The 24,141-nt window shown below is 39.2% G+C and overlaps 1 protein-coding gene across 6 annotated transcripts in view; it reads left to right on the forward strand.

Annotated features, from left to right (window-relative positions):
- LOC105204695 overlaps positions 1-24,141 on the forward strand; it is a 288,926-nt gene that overhangs the window by 131,784 nt on the left and 133,001 nt on the right. For all 6 annotated transcript variants that reach the window (XR_005574404.1, XM_039447320.1, XM_039447319.1 and 3 more), the window contains one exon: positions 696-886. Coding sequence is in view for 3 of the 6 variants with exons in the window: in XM_039447315.1 (XP_039303249.1) it covers positions 696-886 (191 nt within the window). In the remaining 3 variants the exon portion in view is untranslated. The remainder of the gene's footprint in view (positions 1-695; positions 887-24,141) is intronic.

The raw sequence follows: 24,141 nt of genomic DNA on the forward strand, positions 1-24,141 counted from the left end.
AAAAGCCCGCTGGTTATTGAACCCTCATCGCGCCACGGACCAGCAAGATCGTTGATTGCCACGCGTTGCAACAGCTTTATTTTTAGCAAACTGCAACGAGTCTTCCCGACACTTATAGAGCGGCGCTTCGCTGCATTTTTATTTGCAATCTCTGTTGAACAGCGATTTTCGTTAATACTAATTATATTTTTTAAAATTTGAAGTCGATTTTTTTTTTTTTTTTATATTTTTGCTCTGCAGTTCTAAGTTTTTTGCTTCAGAACGAGCGTTTTGATTTCTAATGCATCGTCAATGTACATGTGCAATATCTATTGAAACGCTCCGGTTTTTAAATCAATTTCTTTACTACTCTCTAAATTTTTTGGAGTGGAATTTCATCTAAAAGAATTCCACTCTAAAAGTGTAAAAATCCTGCCACTCTTTATCAAGACTGGCAGGATTTTCACACTTTTAGAATGGGATTTCACTCCAAAGATTTTAGAGAGTAAATAATACTGTTACTCTTTATTTAAAGAATAATACGAAATTATTCGAAGAAATGCATTGTTATTTATTTCTTCTTTTAAAATTCAATGTATTTTTATAACATAACGCATTTGTCAAAGAATCTATCTTTAGTTTCTCTCTCTTCTTTCAATTTATTAAACTTTATATTAATATAAATATTACATAAATGTGTATTTGTCTGATTGCAGCTTAAAACCACCACAGAAAGACGGGGTGACAAAGTCGAATCCCAGCAAGCGGCATCGAGAGCGACTAAACGCCGAGCTGGATACGCTGGCATCGTTACTTCCTTTCGAGCAAAATATCCTCAGCAAGCTGGATCGACTGAGCATCCTCAGACTCAGCGTAAGCTACCTCCGCACCAAGAGCTATTTTCAAGGTTAGTATTCGGAGTTACATTGTGCGTACATTATCGCAATTTATCGCGTATAAATTTTACCCACATATTTCTTGTGAGAATTTCTTGTAAGATTATCTCGTGAGAATTTTACCCACACAATTCTGTGAGAAATACAATATAAAGATTTAAAATAAAATATGTAAAATAATACGGCTTACATTCAGAAATCTAATCCGGTTTAGATTATACGAGTCTGAGTTATTTGACGGTTTGCATTCGAGAAGCATATTGCATACATTGTACGTGTACATTTATTAATAGCTCACTTAATAATTACGTTAGATCAGAAGCTGATGATAGAATTAATGTAATTTATTAATGTATTTTTTCCTCATCGTCTATATGATGATAGCTGATATACGCAGAATACCGACAACAAATATCTTAAGTTGTAGCTATGAACACCATTATCATACAACTAATCATGATCTTCCGTTAGCACGCGAGATACTCATTACGTTTTCAAGACAATATGATCCGGAAACAATGCGCGGTCCATAACCTACCTATCATTCTTCTAGACAATCCATTGACTGATAGCTTAATATCAAAATCATGTTCTGCACGGGAATAAAGTATCGGAACTGAATCTTTTATTCGAATACAATGAAAAATATTCTTTAAACCATTAAATGCAGTATTATTCTCATAATAAGAGATTACAAAGAAGAACATAAATAAGAAACATTGAAAGATTAATTGATATTTTATATGTTAATGCTAAGAATTAATATATTAGAATGAATTTTATTTAACGAGAAAATTAGTAAAAAAGCATTGTGATAAAGTAAACGTTTATATGAACGATATTTAATTCTCATTTATAATTAACGAGAATTTTTTCCGGGATTATTTTTGTCGTACTTTGCATCTAAAGAGAGGGAAAGAACTGATTCGCTGCTGCGAGTAATACGTTCGGTTGCAATGCAGAAATTATGCAACTTGAGCGAGAGAACGCCTTCCTGCACCACGGGTGTGCAATCTCATCTGCAATCGCAATCAGGTAGGGCCAATCGAAGAATCGCCGCGGAATAATGGGTAGACGCTCTCGTCTTCTTCCTCTACCATTATCCGCCACCGTGCTTTCGTCCCTTGTTTCCAATCTCGCGACGAGCAAAGTGACTTCTGCGCCAACGTGAAATCGAGCTCATTGATTTTACGCCGGGGATTATCGGGATAGGCGGAAAAAATGAGATTGTCTTTGCATTCATTTTTCACTTTCTTTGACGTTAAGTCGAATTGCATCAATGCCATTTAAAGCGTATCTTTGTCAGTTCTAATGTATACATATATGTATAAGAGGTTATTTATTCAATGAAGTTCCTATTGCAATGGCCTTTGCTTCAAGAGTTTCTTTATAACAGTAGCTTGTTCCATTAATAATTCTTAATTTTACAATTGAAAAAATTGTACGAGGATATAATAATTATCATCAATAAATAACGATTGTGTTATAAAGTTTATTTAAATATAAAATTATATTTAAAGTAAACATAGCAAATAGAATAGATTTATTACTATTATTCGTTTAAATTGAGATTTCTATATTCTCTTTTGTCTTGTCTTTATTTGCTTTTATTTTGAATTATCTTTTATTAATTGTATTAATTTAGTTTTTTAATATTTAAATGCGACGATTATCACTTTTGTGAAATTAATGCTTCTATTTTCAGAATATTAATATAATTAATAAAAATTTTGGTTTTTTTTTAAAGTTTAAATACAAGACATAAATATTAAATATTTCTTTTGGAAATTTTTTTAAAATTTTGTCAAAAGATGTGACTAAAACTGATCTTGCATTTAAAATAAAAAGTTAAAAAATAAGTTATTTCTAATTTTTGTCCAAAAAATGTGATATTGGCACTAGTATTGTACTGAATCATCGTTTGTTATGTTTAATCGTTAAAATCTTCTTGATATCTAAAAATTTGGGGATTTTCCGATTCTGCAAATAGGGGCAATTAACTACAGACGTACGACTGTCGTGCTAAACGCGCACGACTAGGAGACGGCGTTTCCTTCGAAAGAGAGTGGCAAACGGAGGAGGAACGGGTGGGAAAGAGTCCATTAGCGGAAGAGGTGGGCATCACACGGCGCGGTCGATGGTCGTACGCGCGCGAGTCGGGAACGGCCGATCCTCGTTTCGAGAGGACGCGAGGAAGCGAGATGGCAGATACAACGGGGCGCAATAGCGTATGCAAGGTAATGCACGGGCACGAATCCGGATTGAACGCGCGCGGAGGAGGACGCCTCCTCCGTGATGCTGGTTCGTCCGTTTGTGTACGTGCGTTGCACGCTGCTGGCTACCTCCGCGCGATATCGCGGATCTCGCAGTATATCACCCGGGACCCGCGCGCGAGGTTGCGGCCCGGTCTTCTACTTAGCGCTCTTGTTGCTGCCGTTATGTCGCTATGTTGCTCGCTGCTGCAGCTGCGATACCGCAGGGCCGAGGCTTGCACGCGCGCGAAAGACGCAGCGACCTAACCCGCAGCGCATTGTTCACACCATTTTAATAGGTATTCATTGTCGGGACTCGGATCTCTGCTGAGGCTCTTCCCAACAGAGTGTCGCCCCGATCTGTTCCGATATCTGGGAGTTCCCGCGTTCGTAAGGTCCTTTCCTTCCTCATTCCTCGCCCCGTCGCTTTCGCTATTTGCGATATACGTGTTTAGAGTCTCGTTATGTTTTTCGTTTTTTTTTTATGTAGACAAAAATGGAGAGGATCGTAACTGTGACTTGTGACGAATAATTAAGATGGGGAATCACGTGGGAACGAATAATTAAGGTGTGGGATTAATTGAGGGAATTTAAGATAGAAATAATAGATCTCGGCCCGCTTAACAATAGTTTGTTTATTCGCTTATTTATGTTCTATTTTTAGAGGATTTGTTAGAGAACTGGTGGCAGGAGGAATAAAATTTTAATACCACACTGAGGGAAACGTTTCTAAATTTTAATATTTATTTGAATAGTGCTGATAAAATATTTACTACACGTAAATGTATGTTTATTTAGTACAACAATTGTTCTTGGCAATCATAAGAGTCGAAGTTAAGTCTAACGATGAGCTCAATCGTGTCGTTTAAGTACACAAAATATTGTGACATTAAAAACATTAATGGAATCGCACTGTCGTTTCCGTTTTTGTACTCTTTGGCTATTGATTGCGAGGTTTGATTTCCGGTTAAGTTATCGACGCCAACGACTTCCGTTCCGCAGAAACAAGTAGCCCCCGATTAAAAAGCGTCTTTCGCGCCTCGGCGAGCGTTGCAGCTGTTAACAAGATTAACAGCTTCGCATTCGATCGGCAACATTAATCCGAGTAACACGGGTAGTAACCCGTGAGGAATCCTTCCCCTCCTCCTCCTTCGCTCTCTATGTAAATTAATTAGGGCCCTCGGTAACTGCGCTGATTTTTCAAGTAGGCACGTGGTGCGTGCCTCCCTCGCCTCGAGGTAGAAAGAAGCGATGGAAGAAGAAGGAGATGAGAAGGAAGAAGTGTAAGAAATGGAAGAAGAAGAAGAATAAGGTGGCAAAGTCCCCCGGGCCCCAGAGGTGAATTCGCCGGGGCGTCGAAGAGAGGCGGTGTGCGATAGTCCCTGTACTCTGGTACCCTCCGGAGCTCCAGATAGCAGATCTTCCCCAGAGGCTGTACCTCCCTCGCCTTTCTCACACGTCCGAGGCTCCTCTTCTCTCGCACTCTACGCCGTTGCTCGCCGCGCTACCGGTCGCAGAGATCCCGCTCGAACGAGAATCTCGGCAATTAACCTACGCCACTTAGTCTTATTATTGGTAGGTCTCTCCTGCGCGTCGTCCTTGATTCTCCTTCTCGATGCTCCGCGCCTTCAGCCTTCGGTTTCGAGCCGCGCTTCCGGCGCGGTCCTCCACGCGTCTCTGCGCCAGAATGCAACACTACGGAGGAAGTTGGGTTTTTTTTGTAAGAGAAATCTGCCGATGTTAATTTTTCTCAGTGCCGCTATTTTTCTCTTCGACAAATTTCTTCAATTTCAAGAGAAACGGTTATCTGTTTTGCTGAAAGACATATGAGAATTTGTAATTAAGAGAAGTGATATATTATTTTTAAATAGATCCTTACACACACATATAATATTTTATTTTAATTTTTTTATGCGCTCTTGACATCTCACACATGCACAATTAACATTATAATGATTGACGTAGTAGAGAGAAAGAGAGAGTTCTGGTAGTGGAAAAAGTCCTAAAGTTAATTTCAAGCAAGAAATATAAAATATTTTACTTGTTATTAGATCAAATGATACACCTCTGATAATTAGATACACCACGCCCAATGAAAGATTAAAAATGGAATAAAATTGATAAGTATTGTTGACTGCAATCAATATTCACAATTTGATATTTAATAGAAAATGTTAACTATTACTCGCAAATTATATAAGCCAAATTTTAATAAAAATTTTAACAATGATGGATTGCATACACTTAAAAAATGATTGAGACTTAAAAAAATATTTATTTTCATAAATAATGATTTATTATTATTTCGTTTAAAATGTTCGAAAATTATTTTATAAATAACTTTACTTTTTCTTCAATTTTTCATGCTCTGAAAGAGAACGAGAGATATAAAATTCTATGAGTTTACTACACTAAAGAAAGGTGAGATTAAATCATAATTTTTCGAAATGAATTCATGTTTTATTGAACTCTTATATTTCGTAGAAAGATGCCGGATGGCGTTGACATTTGTTTAGTGACTTGTGCACAGAAACTGTTCGCCATTCACACGGTAGAACGCAAGCGAGTGTGTAGTGATGCGATCTTCTCCGCGTGTCGTCGCGCTATCACTTCTTGAAATGCATTCGTGACGAACAAAACGCCATTTACTCTTTACTTCCTTTTTATGACTAACAAATCATCAGTTTGTACTGTTTTTTTTTTTTTAATTCCTTTAATCCTATTTAAGGTTTGCGTTTGATTTTCTATTTTGGCTACTTTTCCAGAAAAATTGGTGCAAGACGTCTCAATACTCATATTCTTTTAATATAAGCAGAAACTGAAGATATTTCATAATTTTACTGCACATACAAAAATTTATATTTTTTTTAACATGAAATACTTTAATGTGATCTTTTTTCTCTTAGCATACCAATTTTATTTTAATCTTTCAAAGCCTTTATTTATAGCAGAAAAAAGGAGAAAAAGAGAAATAGTTATAATATTAATAATAAATTAAAAAAATATCTGGATGTATATTTTCCATTATTTTTAATGTCTATGAAAAGTTGTAATTAATATGTAATGAATTAGTACACATGTATTACACACTTATGTGAATTTATTTCAAAACACACGAATGAAACAAAATAGAAAGTTTTATTGATCATGTATATATATAATACATTTGTATAAATAGAAGATAACACTATAGACAGTTTAAAAATAATTAATTTAATTGATTTATTTTATCTGTCGGATTCTTTGTATTTGCGTATACGTATCAAATTGATAGACTTGTCGGACACGTAAAATAAAATATTGAGGGGGAATGATTAAAGAGGCTACAGCTCGGAGCTCATTCACGTGTCGTATCACATTTAATGCTCGATTAAGCGTGACTAAATGTCGCAGCGAGGAGTTTTTCCGGATCGGTTTTCGCTCGATGCGTTTGAGAACTTAATAGCTGTGTCGTGAAGGCCCTTCTATGTGCACGGACAGGCGTTAAAAGGATCGTACACGTAAATAGGATCGTACACAATGCGTGACTGACCGTGCGCGGCCAATTATTTCGATGATTTACGACGTCCTTATCGCTGTAATTAGTAGAAAAAAAGATTTATAACCGAGACGCGTTGCGTATATCACGTCGTTATCAACTTATGCGAATTTTAAATATCTCAGACTGTGCCTCCGGGGTGTATCCGAGTGAAACAAGCGCTTAATGCTGGCAATTATACTTGGCGAAGTCGAAGAAATTTTTCATTGCAATTTTAATGAATTGAGCGATCCTCGATATCGCTGCTTAAAGAGCACGCGAACGTGGCGGCAAGGCTGTCGTATCCGCGGAAAAAAACTGCACGGTATAGTGCTTCCACGTAAACACACCGGGGAAAAGCATATAAACATTCGCTCGAAAGTAACACACAACAATATATTGCAATATCGCTTCCTAATTGGGATGGTTCGTGTTTAATTTATAATGAAATACAATTTTTATCTGTATTATGTGGTCTTGACACTGAACTTATCGCGCAAATATAGAAAAATTAATTTTTTTTTACTGCGTGTAAATTATGAAATAGTAATTGACTTAACTGATTTAATTAGTAAACATAAAACATAAATCCGAGAACTGTCTTTATCGTGCTTTATAGATACCGAGATTATCGCTGTAAAATCAAAGTGAGATTAAATTATTGTACTTAATAAATGTAGATTAATTAAGATTACATATCGCTCATTTGCTACAACGACATAACTCAAAATACCAAGTTAATTTGAATATTTTTAATCATAAAAACTTTATAATATTATTTTTGTAAATGCGATTTGATTTACCGATTATAGAAGAATAAAGTATCGTCGTTACTCGTTCTCTACGGTATGAAAATTTTTTTAGTTACGTGTTGTAGGAAATGAGCGATACGCGATAATTATCAGTCGACTATAAACGATTTTTTGTTTTCTCATATTCGCGTGGTTCTCAGCGAAGGTTGTCGGAATTTTCCGCGAGATTTCCCAATCGAGTGCGAGTTGCATATAGGAATGATGAATCGGTGCGCGATGTGTTAATTAACGCGTGCGCTCATAATTAATAGATCTTTCGATATTTGCAATCGACATGCGTTGCTGCGCGTCGAGTCGACGCCGCGTTCATTGGAACGATTTAATTATCAAGACGCATCCTCCGCGTCTGAAGTGCATTGAATGCACTCGAGTAGTATCGGAAGTATCGGGCTGGATTAATTAAGATACGCGATAGTAATTAGCCGCACGAATTTTTCGAGTGTCACGCGCGTAGCGCGATTAATCGATATTGGAGCGTATTTCATGTTATTCCCTCGTTTTAAATGGATCGCAATTGCAATAAGCACTTTCTCAAAAAGGAAAGGAGAAAATAGCGGTACATTTATTATATTTATCTGACAAATTGTCTATTTGTTTCGTTCGCGATGGTCTGACGTCATAATGATCGCCGATTCGAAATTGGAGCATGTTTATCTTGAGCACTTCATATATTAATGTCACATTAAGTTGCGTACAGTCTAAGTTGAAATTTGCTGTAATTCTTTTGCATTTGCTATAAGATTTTATTAACAATTTATGTGTGATTGATAAAAAAAGCGTAAAAAATATTAGTATCTAAAAACATCGTATTATCGATGGCAACTATTTTAAATCTTGACTTGCACTTGAGAGTATTGTAAGATTCGCGTTAAAAAATATCAAGATCCACTTGGATCGAATACAGTTTTCTTCACTTATTAATTTATGTTGTCTACACATTGCGATTTTTACTTAATACTGTTTGTTTTATACTTACTATAGTTTTATACTTTCATTAACATGCTATTCTCATGATAGCTTCTTACATATTCTGACCTTTGAAAAAAATTTTAATTTATGGGAAAAGTATTAAAATCAGCTTATATTTATATGCCGATTCTGACCTTTAAATTCTTTACTTGCCCCACACTCCGGAGGTTTAAATCGACCCTTTTTACTCATCGTCCTTTTCTTTTGTATAAAATCTCAGACATTCTTACACAGTTAACACCGTATAAAATTAATTTATACGAGACATGTATACACACACACATTCAGATTTTCTTAACAATTAATGAGTCGAGTTATCAAAAGTATTTTTATTTTGCGCTCTTCCGGTTTTCGGCCGACAGATCTGTCTCGCTGATTTCTCTTTGGTTTTGCTTCTCTCTCATTCGTCTCCCTTTTATCGGGTCCTCATTCTTTTTTTCTCCTTTCTCTCTCTCTCTATTTCGCTTTCTCTCGCTCTGCCAGGTGCGAGGACGAAATGGAAAATGCAAATAAGGCGTAATAACGAGATGGTAACCGTATCGCCCGGCTGTATCTCTCCATCGCGGACTTACGCATCTCTCCCGGACGTTTATGATATACATTTACACGTGTGTATGATATATTAGCATAGGCGTGCCTACTTATAAACGCGCTCGCGCGCGAACATTGATCGGCCAAGGCGATCGGATCGTTTAGGGACGAGACGCGCGTGCCCCTTTTTTTTGGCGGTAAACATCGCTGTTCGCGGTTTGTTCGTGCCAGCGGCAGTTGGTAAATCGATGATTTTTCGATAGGACGCAGTCACGATTAATCCCGATCTCGCCTCACTTAACAAACAAAAACTTATTTCATTTAAATAATCACATTTTTCACGTGATAAATTCTTGAAACAAATTTAAATGAACTGGAATTGATGATTTAAATACAGTTTCACGCTGGCAGTACATTTTGATCGGACATCACGAAGAAATAGAAGTTGAGATTTATTTTCGAAGCTTTTATTTATAGACATTAACAAAAAGAAAATGACGGTAACGACGATACCTTTAATATCTCGAGGTCAAGTTTTTGCAACGTTTACGCGCTTAATAAGAAAGCAGTCCGTTCCGCAATTTAATTATTAGGTATGTACAGCTATAAGGTGACAGAAGCGTCATGGTTAATTAACGTAGACGGTCTGAAAGTGCTGGTCTTTAATACGCTGAGAAATTGCGGCGCGTTGTCAGAATAACTTCGTAAAACTCGTTGACGAATGCAGAGGATGTTTTGCATGAAACTAGTAATCGAGAGAAAATCAGAAAAAATTCAAAGAACTCCAGCGGTAGATGCGCGTTAAATTAATCGAAGGATAAAAATGGTCCCCCGACATTTTAGAAAAGAATAGATTGTTATGCAATTTTTTTTCTATAGAACTAATCTTCGCGAACGCGTGTCAGTATATCTAGAATTATTAATTATTCAGCATATAATTTTTTGAATAAATTTTTTTTTAATAAAGCAGTACAACATTTTTATCTACATATACAAGATCGTACCGTACGCTGAAAAAGTTTTTTTTTAACATTAAGTAAATATATTTATTTTAGTATCATTTTTTTATTTAAATAAATATTACCAGGTATAAAATAATTTTTCTAATAAGCCTATTTAAACCTACTTAAATATTTCCTGAATATATTTTATATAAGTAATCGAGAAAATAATACTAAAATAAATATATTTATTTGATAACAAATTTTTTCAGTATGCAGTTGGCTGTTATAATTTTAGTATACATATATTTTTAGATATTTAGCAATACACGGTAAACTTATTGAGCTTATTTAAATACATACATATTCATACATGTGTTTAATTATAATAAAGATATATCTCTGTAACTCGATGATTATTTAAGAAGAAGTTATTCGGGATTAATTAGTTTATGAATAATTCTTGAAAATTATGAGAGATTCGGCTGACATGTTTGCTTTAAATTTGAATGACTTTGCTGGCAGACGTTCTACACAGTGTCACAGACTGATATATCGCGCACATATTGCCACCATGTCATGTTCACGTGTGGTACGTTTTGATTAAGGCGTCTGAGGGTAACGAATTGTGTAATGAGTATTTGATGCGCTCGCCCAGTGAGTAATTAGTCCTGCGACTATTATTAATGTTTCGGACTAACGTTTCCATCTTTATTCCGACGACGGCTATGACCATAGTGTTTATAACATCGCATTCCTTTCGACTACGCTTCTAATATCTTTTTTTTTTCTTTTTAAATATAACATGCAGCGATTTTTTTGCGCGATTTTACGAGGATAACCGGAAAATGGAAGTATCGTCGAATTAAAATATTTTAATGTAAATAAAAGCAATGAATATTTCATATTTTTAGATAACAACGTTGAGTACCAGAAGTAGAATGAGAATTTAAATAGCGTGAAATTTTTTGTTTTTTTTACACGTTTGCATTTATTACGTCAAGTTGTACGCGTATTTCTACAGAGCTATAAACATGTCAGAATCTTTCTGCCGATCAGTTTTGAGATATCATTGTTTGCTTTTCAGCCAAATTGTGATAAGGAATACATTTTAGGCTACTTCCTCCGCGAATAAATAAAAAGCGCATTTACGCTCGGAGCGAAAGGGTTAAGAAAGATGCGATCAATCGATGGAAACGGCGCTCCGCCGCCCGATGCAATTATTTAATTTCACCGATTATCTGCGGCGGAATTCATTTTTCATGTTATTATCGCGATGCGGGCGAGAGAGCTCACGATTTTACCGGACAATATGTTGGATGAGCTACGCATGTCGTTTTATAGAGTCGTCAGCGGCTTCCATCTCGCCTGTCTTGTCTCGGCCGCTCTTTGCAATCCGCCGCGTCCGTTCGTCCGTCGACCGTTTGAAAAATGATTTCATTCTAGATCGGAGTCGCGCCTCTCGTTTGCATCGATAGCCATCGGCAATCGTGGACGCGATTCCACGAGCATCCTTCGGCGCAAGTTTGTTAACTCGACGAATAATGGCATACGTTATAAAACCTATCCGGCTTAATATCTCTTCTTTTCGAAGGATTTACGTTCGCATACGTTGATTCTCTCTCTCTCTCTCTCTTTTTTTTTTTTATAAGTTGCCTTCCTTCGGAAAACGAAGTTACTACAATGAATTGTAACACATAATGTGCACTGCCACTTTATCGCGACGTTAATTCGTGAGTGGTCGCAGAATCCCATTTTCTCCTTTTGCGCGATTAAACGAATTGTCTTCTCAAAATTAAATATGGTGAAGAGAACATTGATATGCATTGCGTCTCTTTTTATTTAGCATCGATATCATATCAATATCGAAAAGAAGTTAAACGACGAAATCAATTTGAGGATTAATTACTATTCGCGAGCCACCTTGTTAGCGCGGACTCGAGGAAGTGCCCAATTAATTTCGCTACTTTAACTTTGGTATATCTAGAAGATTAAAAGTTATTCCACTTTGGATTCAAGTTAAGCAGCTTGATATCGCGATCTGGAAACAAAGTTGCAATATGTACTCTGGACGTAAATTCCTGATATTCATATCGGATCGATCGAAAAGAACTTTCTAAGTGCCGCATTTATTCTGCAGTTCATTAGTTTTGCATTCGTGCGTCGTGTACGTCGAAATTAGTAATTATTTGTGTTATCTCGAAGAAAAATGCGAGCTTTAACTTTCGTGAACTTTAAGGGTCTGTTCTTCTACCTTTGGATAAACTATGTTGTAAATTATCTAACAGATAAACGTCTGTATCTACATACAGACATGTAATAAATGTGTATCGATTTAACATTAAGAATAATGACTAATAAAAATTTTATTTTTAATATATCCTAAAATGAATATAACCGTGACTTTAAAATTTTTTATTTAACATTTGATCTTCATAATATATAGAACTGTAATGCTGTTGCAACATTTATAGAAGCTTAGGTGTCAGTTTGGAGCTAACTTTATCTTCATAAAAATAATTTATGAACTATAAAAAGAAAGTGAAAGTGATTTCTGGTTCTTCAAGTTTCAAATAGTGCACGGAAACAACGATTTTGCTAGAGTAAAACTTTAGCTAGATACAAATCTGAAAGTAATTATGTTGGACTATCAAAATAATTATAAAGGAAGTTATTTTCAGATTATTATAACATTATTTTCAGATGTATTAAAATTTTAGATTCTTTAGCAAAATTATCTTTGCATATAGATGAGCATATAATATAGGTAATATTCATTAATATTTATAAGCGAATATTAAAATCAGACCAGATTCTGTATCAGACCAAACGTATATTGAATCACAGATGCAAATTTGGTTGATATCGGGCAATTTCATTTATGATCTCTCGCATTAAGCAACAATCGTCGTCGTCTTTATTGTCAATTCTCCTTTATCGCTCGTTTCGGCGAGAGACGCTGAAAAAATACGTTGAGACATCTGCCGGGTTTGGTAGCCGGCGAGGAACGTTTGGCGTCGCAGAAAACGCGTTATTTTCGATCAAATGACGAGGCGCACGAAGGATCAGAGCTCGTTGTTGTTAGCTGTCTGTGTGAACTGCGCTTTTTTCATCCCCTTGTCTCTTGTAGACGAAAACACGGTACGCGTGCGCGACGATCGGTATCGCCATCGGTGTCGGGGACAAGTCCGTTTCAACAGAGGTTGACAGACAGAAAGGAAAAGAGAAACAGAGAGAGAGAGGGGAAAGAAACCATCGGGAGAGAGATCCGATTTGCCTTTAATCGGATCGGCAACGCGCCAAGTTGGGCCGAGTCCGGGCCCACCGGACACGCGATACGCATCGCTCATTAACGTCATTATTAAAAACGCGGCAATTAGGCCGAATATCGACCAGTACGGCGGGCAGCACACAAAACGAGCACAGGCCCGACGCGAAACGATGGAGATCGGCGATCGGCAAGGCTTGGCGCGCGACGGCCGAGAACCGGGCCGGTTTTTGACGCTCGACACCTTTCTTCGCGGCTGCGTGACGAGAAACGGCGCCGGTTTGTAACGAACGGCTCATTTATCGGCTGGTAATCGCGGCGATAATAACGTTCGGCGATTGTCGATATGCAGATGACCGAGGGAGACACAAAGGCGGAGAGCGAGTTGTATTAATTATATTATTAACTTTATCTTTTGCAACGCCGGTGGGGTTCGTCACATCCCGACCGTTAAACTGCACTGTCATTTTCAGTGAAGCGGCGATAAAGGAGAAGCCCGTTCTTCGTCGTTGCGAAAGAATGAAGTCAGTTATATTATAATAATGGTGGATGAATGGGGACTGAAAGCTAAATCGGCTTATCTGATTCATTAACTCACTTCCTCGTACTTTTTTGTGCTACTCTTCCTCTTATTTGTCAAAAATTATTTATTCTTAGATATGATTATTATTGTATTCTTTTGAGATGCGTTTTTATGCTTAAAACGATTGACGTTTTTATCCTATTTATCTGTACTATGTATATAAGCATTGAAAAAAGTTGGAGATAGATTTACATTATTAATTACTCAAATAATTTCTATTATTTAATTTTAACATTTTTATTTATTATTTATAAATTTATTAGCTATTTTGTCGTAAATTTAATGTCGCGAAATAAAATTTTAATTTATACAGTTTGAATCTTTGAATCTCAAGATTGAATGTTAAATAATTCGAACTCACTTCAGATCCAAAAATTCGAAATTGTTATAGTTTGAAACTAAAGTTTATGAAATATCAATAATATTGTATACATACATGCAAAATCATTGGGTTAAAAATAATAAATAATTAAAACAAATAATATAAAAATAAATAAAATTGCAAGGTAACACTTTTTAATACAAAGATGTTTTTGGAGAAAAAAGTAGTAGTAAAACGTAATAAAATGCATCTTAAAAAATGTATTTATTTAAATTATTTTAAAACAGAGATGAATTAATAGAGATAAATTATTTTATTTGATTTTATATCTATTTTTTTATTTTATTTCTTTTTTTATTAATATGCAATACTTAAATTCTGTTAAGTTAATGAATATCGCAGATACTTGCATTCTCTGCTGTTTTATCATACGCGATGCATTTTTTTTTCAAAAACTGTGCATTAATAGAAAAGAGAGAGGTGGCGGGGTAGAGGAATTTTCATACAGGCTGAAACAGAGAAAGAGAATTTTCTTTCCACCTGTCCGCGCAATCGTCGATCACTCGTAGCACTTGGTCAGTACAGCGTACAGCGGCGTTTGTGAAGCCGTCGCAGATGTCGCGAGGACCGGCTCCAGGCCCCGTCTCGCGGGGTCTTCCCCTCGTCCCGTTCAGGCTCCCGTATACGAATACAGCGAAACGAAACGGCCCGCGGACAGGTTATAGGCTTAAAGCCCGTATACATCAGCGGCTGAATGTCAGCCGGCGCAATCGGACGGAATCATCAAAGGTGGTAGGAAAATCGATTGCCGGCGTAAACCGGCGTGGTCACTTTTCGCGACGGACGGCAACGACGACGACGACGGCGGTTCTCGCGCGCGGACGCGAGCGCGCGCACCTGTCTCCGGATTCCCGCATCCTCCTCCGGTCGTCCGGTCAAGTGGAGTCACGAGCCTCGTTCGAGTGTGAGTTAACCGGCCGGCGGCGTGTCGCATCGCCGTCGTCATCTCTCTTTCCGTCGCGCTATTAACTCGCGTCGCGGGACCGCGATATTTACGGGACGGTGTTTCCCTGTCGTCGAGCTTCCCGCTTCGGACGACGCGCCGCGCCGCGACGAAGAAGGCGCGAGTTGTGAGACTGCGAATTCGAGAATAGCCTGTCCAGCTGATGGTTGATAAAAGGAGGAGGCCCTCCGATGACGCGCCTGCCTCGAGTGATTCGTTACGTTTAGCGGCGTGGCATCAGATGGACATGCGTCGTATTTTAAGACCGATTTTTTATTTTTTTACTTTTGTCGTTTATATTTATTCAATTTCTCTAGATTTTAATGAACTAGAACGAAACGACGCTCCTTCTTTTACAAATTTAATAAATATTTTAATTAAACAATTATATAATTATTTGATAAAATTATCACATTAATTAGTCATTTATGCAATTAATATATTTATATTATTTAAACAATTATTAAATTAACGAATTTACAAGCAATTAGAAACACGGAAAACAGACTTCAAATTAGATAACATGCTAATTTGAAAATTGGATCAGCGAGACACGATCCATTTTCCGACGAATAATTAATAGCAATTATCTTTAATTAATTTTAGGATAAAATTAATTGAAGAAATTGCTATTAATTATTTGTAAAGAAATATATAATATATTTATTTCTTTTTATGGAAATGTTATAATTTTCAGTTTTTCTATTATAATATTCAAAATTGATTATTTTGAAAATTGTAATAGAAAAACTAGTGCTCCATAATTCCAGGATACGTTATGCAGTATGGACCGTGGAATATGGATCTTTAAATTATATGAATTTACATACTGATATAAATTGTAATATAAATTAATACAAAATGTTGATACGCACAACTAATATTGTCTCTCACTGTTTATATTGTAGAAATATTAGTGTACATTTAACATCAATATTCGCATAAAGTTAATCTGAGCTATATCAAGCTGAGATACATGTAATGAATTTCGGGGCGATTATCTTCATTATAAATTTATATATGTAAATCGTTTCGCTGAAAAAAGGAACTGCGAATCTTTGAAACTCCATAGCAAGAAGGACGGTTCGACGTAAGAGCTCGATTTTTTTAACCGAGCGCGATGCTCACGGCGTGTGAACACTCGCGTATTAATCGCTCATTAGGGAAGAAACGAGATCGTGGTCGAATCGCCCGAGAGGGGTCCACCACCCTAATTTACCGAGCCGGTTCCCGGGAGAGGAGAACGTAGGAAGATACGCGCGTTTTCGACGTGTCATTAGGTCGCCTCGCTCTGCGCCGAGGCTAAGAGTTCATCGAAATTAGCCGCCGATGCTCGTTACACCGGTGCACTCGTCTCGCTGTTCTTGGATGATGAACTCCGATAAGAATGGCGCGGGGCGTAAGACTGTTATTAGCTGAAAATACGACGAACACCAGCGGGCATCAAGCAGCACATTTATGGGAGAAAGAGAATTATAATTGCGAGAGTTTAGCCGTAATGTCGGTAATCATTTTAATTAAGAATAACCTCCCTTCTCTCACTCACTCACTCACACTCTTTTTCATTCTCTTTCTCCTTGTTTCATGCTTTTTTTTCCTTCCTTGTCTTTCTACCGTATTTTCTTCTGTCGTTACTTAACTACTCGCCCGCACACACGCACACATATACACCGTTTTCAATTGGAGCATTTTGTATTCTATCGTGGTGTCTCTTACGCAATTGGTCGACTATTGTGTCTCATCTGGAGGATTAATCAATATTCAGTTTTAGTAGGTCTGATTTTTCTCGATCAAATTAATCACAAGTCATAATTGTATCCAAATTCATTTTGTAAGTATTCGGGTAATTAAAATATGCAATATTATAGTTGGAATAATCTATTTTATTTTAAAATATACACATATCCATGGTCCATAAATATAACATATTTATAAATTAATAAAAGGATTAATGTGTTCATACTGTACTGTATAATATAGTATTTAAAACGCATGTTACAATATATGCTTTGCGAAAAAATCATTAAAGAAGGATGGGTAAGCTTATTGGATTTTGACATCTTTCTACTTACTTAACTTAGCATCTAATAGCAAAACTCAGCAAAATCCAGTAGTTCTACCTATTCTTGCTGCAAATTTAGTCGCTGCTATATTTATCTTACCTAACTAAAGCAAACGTAGATTTCTCGCTTTAGCGAAGTTCCCCGTAATGCATTCCTATCGTTTTCGTAGTACGAAAAGGAAACGCCGTTGTTCGAGTTACACGAATTACGATCGCAATCTGCTTCATTAATTAAGACGTATATCCTGTTTTTCGACGCACCCCGTACATTTTCCCGCGAATTCTTTTCTTTCTCGTGCCGGCATTCGTTTACAATTCCACGAGCATGTCCGACAGGTGAATGGAGAATTCGTTGCACTCGTTGCGCCGCATCTGTCAGTCGGTTGCATCGGATTACGCGCCGGCTTCTATTCAGCCTTGAACGGATTATACGCTGTTATTGTCATCCATCGCCGCACAGAAGGAACGAGATTTAGTCCTTGAATTGGCGATAACGACGAGCACCTTTCAGTTTCATCTTGCAACCGTGTCGATAAAAAATACAGAAGTATATGAGAAGCGATCGCATTGGAATGTTCACGAGCTTTGATAACTCCGACGGAAATTATTATATATAATTTGAGATCGTCAATTAAGAATATATTAACAGCTGATGAAAATAGGTGCTAGAATTAGCTTAATTAAAAAAAAGATTGTTAAGGCTAATTAAAGAAAGTTATTAAATATAAAGAATCTATTATTTAATCTAATTTTTTTGTGAATTATAAAGAATTATAAAAGTTATTTTATAGAGTTATTTTATAAATATAATTATGAATGATGAAAAGTATTGTTTTGTTTTATGTTATTTATATTAGCTAGAAATATTTATTATTTATTACGATTTAAAATAACTAAAAAATTTTATGCAGTAGCATGAAATTAATTATACGATTATGCTGACGTTTACCGTTAGCCGATATCTTTTATGAAACCTCTCACGATTTTTTAAATGCCACAGTGCCGATCGAGGAATAATGGCCAGTTTTTTTAATGACGAGTTATTTGAGCGCCCATGCATTCTCATTTCGCGTCAATGCAGTAACGCTGGCAGGAGCGTAATCATAACGTAACGCGGGGCGAACGATCGAGCTACCGTAAGTTTCGATATGCCGAGCCATCAGAGAAGTAAATTACGTCGTGTCTGACTTATCCTGACGCGATCTGCTCGCATCGATAGACCGGCGCGGTGTTCGCGTGTGTGTCGCGAGAGTAGAATGGCCGCGCGCGACTTTTCTAGCGACCGCGAAATCGTAACGCGCTCGTTTACGTGTCATGTTATGCCTGTTGCAAGGCTTTCCCCGATTGTTTCTCGTCGCCGGAACATCATATTTAGTCCGATCTTTTACGTGATGTAACGGCCAGATCGGGGACTCGATAGGAACGACAGTTTCCCGCGTGGAAAAAATGTGAGAGTCACTACACTGAAAAGGGAGTTTGGTAATAATAATCGAGTCTTGATGATAGTTACTAAGCTTCGGTTAATATAACCAAATTTAGTAACCGGTTGTTAATTGGTTGATTATTAATGTATAGATTAATGTAATATATGTGAATATATTAATATTAGTAATATATTAATATTGGTATTAATTAATAATATATCAATACTTAATAATATACTAATATTAATATTAGTATATTATTAATGTAATTAATATTTGATTGGATTATTCAAACATTTAATTGAAATTATTTCATCAGAGCTATAGTATTACTACTTTGGTGTGGGAATGGTATAGGTACACGGAGATGGATGAAATAGTCAGTTAATGTATAAATATAGTCTTTACTTTATATTATCAAATATAACAAGGGAAAAAAAAACTTATCGATATCCAAATTGATTGCGCGGCGGAGACGCGTTCATGTCCGTAGTCGAGAGAGATCTGCCTTCATGTCTTCTCCAGGCAAACCATTTCACCTCTTAACTATTGTATGTTGAGCGGGTTAAAACGTGCTCTAACAATGACAATATGCAACATTTATGATTACCGAATGTTAGAAGGTTTATGACTAACATCCGGAGACCATATGCTCGGTTGGTGAAAATTTTCTTTTTTGTTTCTTTTTCCTTTTCTTTTTCTTTTGTATGAGGATTGTGGCAATTGATTGCCACATGACCCCCCTGCCAGTAATGCACCAGCAGTACGATAAATATTCTAAGCTTAATTACAATAAATGCAAGGAAAGAAAATAATGAATTAAGATAACTAAAATAAGCAAATTGCGTAAATGCATGTTAATGATTAATTATAATAATAATACGTGTTTCCGATCTTTTTACATCTATAAATATTTAACGTTTTGTCATATAAAATAGATGCATGTTTGGATAAATCTTATTGTTATCTGAGGCCCGCCTGGAAACGATCCGGGAAGCGAACCCTTCGTCCGGCTCTCGTCACCGTTTCTCCTTGCTCCCTGGGAGTCGGCGCGTTCTCGTCTTGCTCTCGACGAATGCCCCGAGTGCTATCTTCGCTGTGTCCTTGTGTTTCTTCTGGTGGTGTTTCGCCAGCGTCTGTTAACGAATCTGAAAGCAGATATGCTGGTTTAACACGGTCTATTGAAACCGTTACATTTTTCCCGTGCATGCTTATGATGAAATTCTTGTCATCACGTCTCACGACCACGAACGGGCCATCATATGGTGATTGCAACATTGTCTTTGGTCCGTCGTGTCGGACGAACACCTGGTCGGTTGTCCCCAGGTCCTTGAAGACGAACGGACGTCGTTCCCCATGGCGGGTTCCATCGATCGGGCGCAGATCGTCAAAACGGTGGCGCAATTCCTTTATGAAATTAGCGCCATCGTCTGAATTCTCCATCGGCCGTTGAGTCAGGAACTGTCCCGGAAGACGAAGTGTCTCTCCGTAAACAAGTTCCGCTGCAGTCGCTTGCAGATCCTCTCTCCAGGCCGCTCGTATCCCTAGCAGAACGGTCGGCAGCACTTGGGTCCAGCGGCTGTTCGCATGACACTTCACCGCCGCTTTAAGCTGACGATGAAATCTCTCCACCATACCATTCGCTTGCGGGTGGTATGCTGTTGTTCTTAGGTGTGCTGTTCCGGTCAACTCGCTCAACTGCCGAAAGAGATGGGACTCAAATTGACGTCCCTGATCAGTAGTAACTCGGAGAGGTGTTCCGAATCGGCAAATCCATCCTTCGTAAAAAGCTCTAGCAACCGTCTCCGCTTCTTGGTCTTCCAGCGGGAATGCCTCTGGCCATCGTGTGAAACGGTCGATGCACGTGAGGCAGTATCTCTTTCCCTCGGAGCTCGGCATCAAAATTATATCTATGTGGATATGTTCAAATCTACTGGATGGTGCAGAAAACTTTCCGACGGGCGCTACCACATGTCGCGTAATCTTGGATCGCTGGCACGGTACGCATGCACGAGCCCAATTTCGGCAGTCGGTATTCATTGACGGCCAAACATATCTCTGAGATATGAGCTTAGCCGTCGCTTTAACTCCTGGATGGGCCAGGTTGTGGATGCTCTCGAATGCCGCTCGGCGAAAGATCTTCGTTAAAAACGGTCTCGGCGTTGCAGTTGCTGTATCGCACCACACTGTCACTCCTGCTCCAGGGATCTCGACCTCTTTCAACCATAAACTCGATTCTTGGCTCAAAAAATCTTTTAGCTCCTCGTCAGATTTCTGCGACGCCGCTAATGCTGCATAATCCAACGGCGACCGCACTTCGTCGATTCTCGAAAATGTATCGGCAACAATATTATCCGCTCCGGATATATATCGAATGTCCGTTGTAAATTGGCCTATAAAGTCTAAATGTCTAAATTGACGTGGTGAGCACTTGTCAGGTTTTTGTCGAAACGCGAAGGTTAATGGTTTATGGTCTGTATACACTGTAAAAACTCGCGCCTCTAACATATGCAGAAAATGTTTAATCGCGAGGTACACTGCTAATAACTCTCTGTCAAATGCGCTATATTTCGATTCGGCTGGGCTTAATTTCTTCGAAAAGAATGCTAATGGCTCCCAACCATTGTCACCTCGTTGTTGCAGCACGGCTCCGACGCTATGATCAGATGCATCTGTAAACAAAGCCAGCTCCGCGCTCATCCTTGGATGTGCCAACAAAGCGGCTTGTGCCAAGCTTTCTTTTGTTAATTCGAACGCTCGTTGTGCCTGTGGTGTCCACGGTACCGGTTCCTTTCCTTTTGCGTTGTCTTGAAGAAGGTCATTGAGCGGTGCTTGTGATTCGGCAGCTCTCGGCAGAAACCTTCTATAAAAGTTTAACATGCCTAGATATCGCCGAAGATCTTTGGCTGTCCTTGGCATTTGGTATTGTCGGATAGCTTGCACTCGCTCGGGCAAGGGTCGAGTTCCTTCTCCCGTCACCAGGTATCCGAGAAACTGTATTTCTGGCTGTCCAAATACGCATTTAGCCGGGTTAATTACGATTCCGTACTTCTGCAGTCGCTCAAATAGTATCTTGAGATGCTCCTTATGCTCTTCCTCCGTTGACGATGCGACCAGTATATCGTCGATATATGCAAAACTGAATTCCAGACCCTGAAGAACTTCGTCGATGAAGCGCTGAAAGGTCTGCGCGGCATTGCGCAGCCCGAACGACATGTACGGAAATTCATACATACCAAACGGTGTTGTTATCGCAGTCTTTGGTATATCTTCTTCCGCTACCGGGATCTGATGATATGCTCGAACGAGATCCAACGTTGCAAAGATCTTCTTTCCCTGTAGGTTCTGTGCATAATCCTGGATATGACGCACCGGGTAGCAATCGGGAATCGTTCGTGCGTTGAGCGCCCTGTAATCTCCGCAAGGTCTCCATTCTTCTCCTTTCTTCGGCACCATATGCAGGGGCGAGGACCAACAGCTTTTAGATGGTCGTACAATTCCGAGTTCCATCATCCTCTGGAATTCTCTTTTCGCGGCTGCCAACCGCTCCGGCGCGAGTCTTCGTGGCCGACCGACCACCGGCGGACCCGGCGTCGTCTTGATAAAGTGCCGTGTATCATGCTTGGTCTCTCTCGGCCGTCCTTCTGGCCTCGTCACGTCAGGATATTGCATCAGCAACTCGTGATACGGAGTTGCTCCGGTTACCGTTTTAATGCTCGGAGTCTCGCATCGTAAACATCGTCCTTGCACCGTCAGACTCGTCATGCCATCCACGAGTCGACCATTTCTCAGATCTACCAGCAGTCCGTAGAACGAAAGGAAGTCGGCCCCGATAATCGGCCTGGATACATCTGCTACGACGAAACGCCACGCGAAAACTCGTCGCAATCCGAAGTTCAGTGCCAAAGATTCTGTGCCATATGTATGAATAGTTGTTCCGTTTGCGGCCGACAGCTCGTAATTCGATTTTTGTCGCGGACCACGCACCATCCTCCGCGGATAGACACAAAGATCAGCTCCCGTGTCAATTAAGAAACTGACTCTCGTATCGTGGTCTGTTACGAAGAGGCGACGTGTCAACTGGCCGGAATCGCTTGCCGCCATTAACGACTGGCCGTTGCGTTTCCCGTTTGCTGTTGTGAGGAGCATGGAGCCTCGCATCGTCTGGCGTCTGGGCCGAAACGCCAATGATAGTAGCATAAGCCATTGGTTGCATGGCCATGAGCTCGCGGGCGAGAACGCGAACGCGAACGCGGGCGTGTGTACCGTCGCTCGTGGCTACGGCCCCGCTCGAGCTCGCCGATCGCCTCAATAGATTTTCGAATGGCCGTCAGCTGCTCTGCCATCTCTTGTTGCATCGATAAGCGCATCTGCGCTAATTGCAAGTTAATTTTTGCTTCTAAGGATGTCGCGTCGTCCTGTCCTGCGCTGCGCGAAAATGAAGACGGCGTCGTTTCCGCGACCTGCAACGGCGGGGCACGCGTCGCTTCCATAATCGTATCCGCGATGTCCGCCACCTGATCCAGCGAATCTTCCGTTCGCGTCACTAGATGCGGCTGAATATGAGCGGGTAGGCGGCTCAGCCAAATCGTTCGCAATACTTTATCGCCGACAACGTTGCCGGCGAGGCTACGAAGATGACGCAAAAATTGTGATGGCTTGCGGTCGCCGATCTCCTCGTGCTCGAGTAAGCGACGCGTCTTATGCTCCTGCGATGAGCTAAGGCGTTTAATAAGTTCTGCTTTTAATATTTCGTACGCGCGCTCCTCCGGCGGATTCAGTACGATGTCTCGCACCTCGGCGGTATAACGCGGACCGATTGCCGTCAACGCGTACCCGAACTTCGTCGAATCGACCGTTATTCCTGCGGCTTGAAAACTCCGGTCTATGATGCTAAACCATAATTCCGGATCCGTGGGCGAAAACTCCGGCATTCGCATGCCCACGCGGCTCACCTCAGGTCCAGGCATAAAATATCCTGGCGGCTCTATTATCGCAGGTTGCACCAGCGGTTGCCTAGGCGTCTGTATCGACGCCTGTCCCTCGTCGTCGTGCATGAGAGGCATGTTGCTGCACTTCTGTCTGGCCGTGCACTCACAATTTCACTCACAAACACGCGTTAATTGTCACAATTCCGCGAAACTTTGCGCTTGGTCGTAAAAAAAAGAATGATCACGTCGGGGTCACCACTTTGGTGTGGGAATGGTATAGGTACACGGAGATGGATGAAATAGTCAGTTAATGTATAAATATAGTCTTTACTTTATATTATCAAATATAACAAGGGAAAAAAAAACTTATCGATATCCACATTGATTGCGCGGCGGAGACGCGTTCATGTCCGTAGTCGAGAGAGATCTGCCTTCATGTCTTCTCCAGGCAAACCATTTCACCTCTTAACTATTGTATGTTGAGCGGGTTAAAACGTGCTCTAACAATGACAATATGCAACATTTATGATTACCGAATGTTAGAAGGTTTATGACTAACATCCGGAGACCATATGCTCGGTTGGTGAAAATTTTCTTTTTTGTTTCTTTTTCCTTTTCTTTTTCTTTTGTATGAGGATTGTGGCAATTGAT

Source organism: Solenopsis invicta, chromosome 3 (genome assembly GCF_016802725.1).
Source record: "Solenopsis invicta isolate M01_SB chromosome 3, UNIL_Sinv_3.0, whole genome shotgun sequence".
Lineage (NCBI taxonomy): Eukaryota > Metazoa > Arthropoda > Insecta > Hymenoptera > Formicidae > Solenopsis > Solenopsis invicta.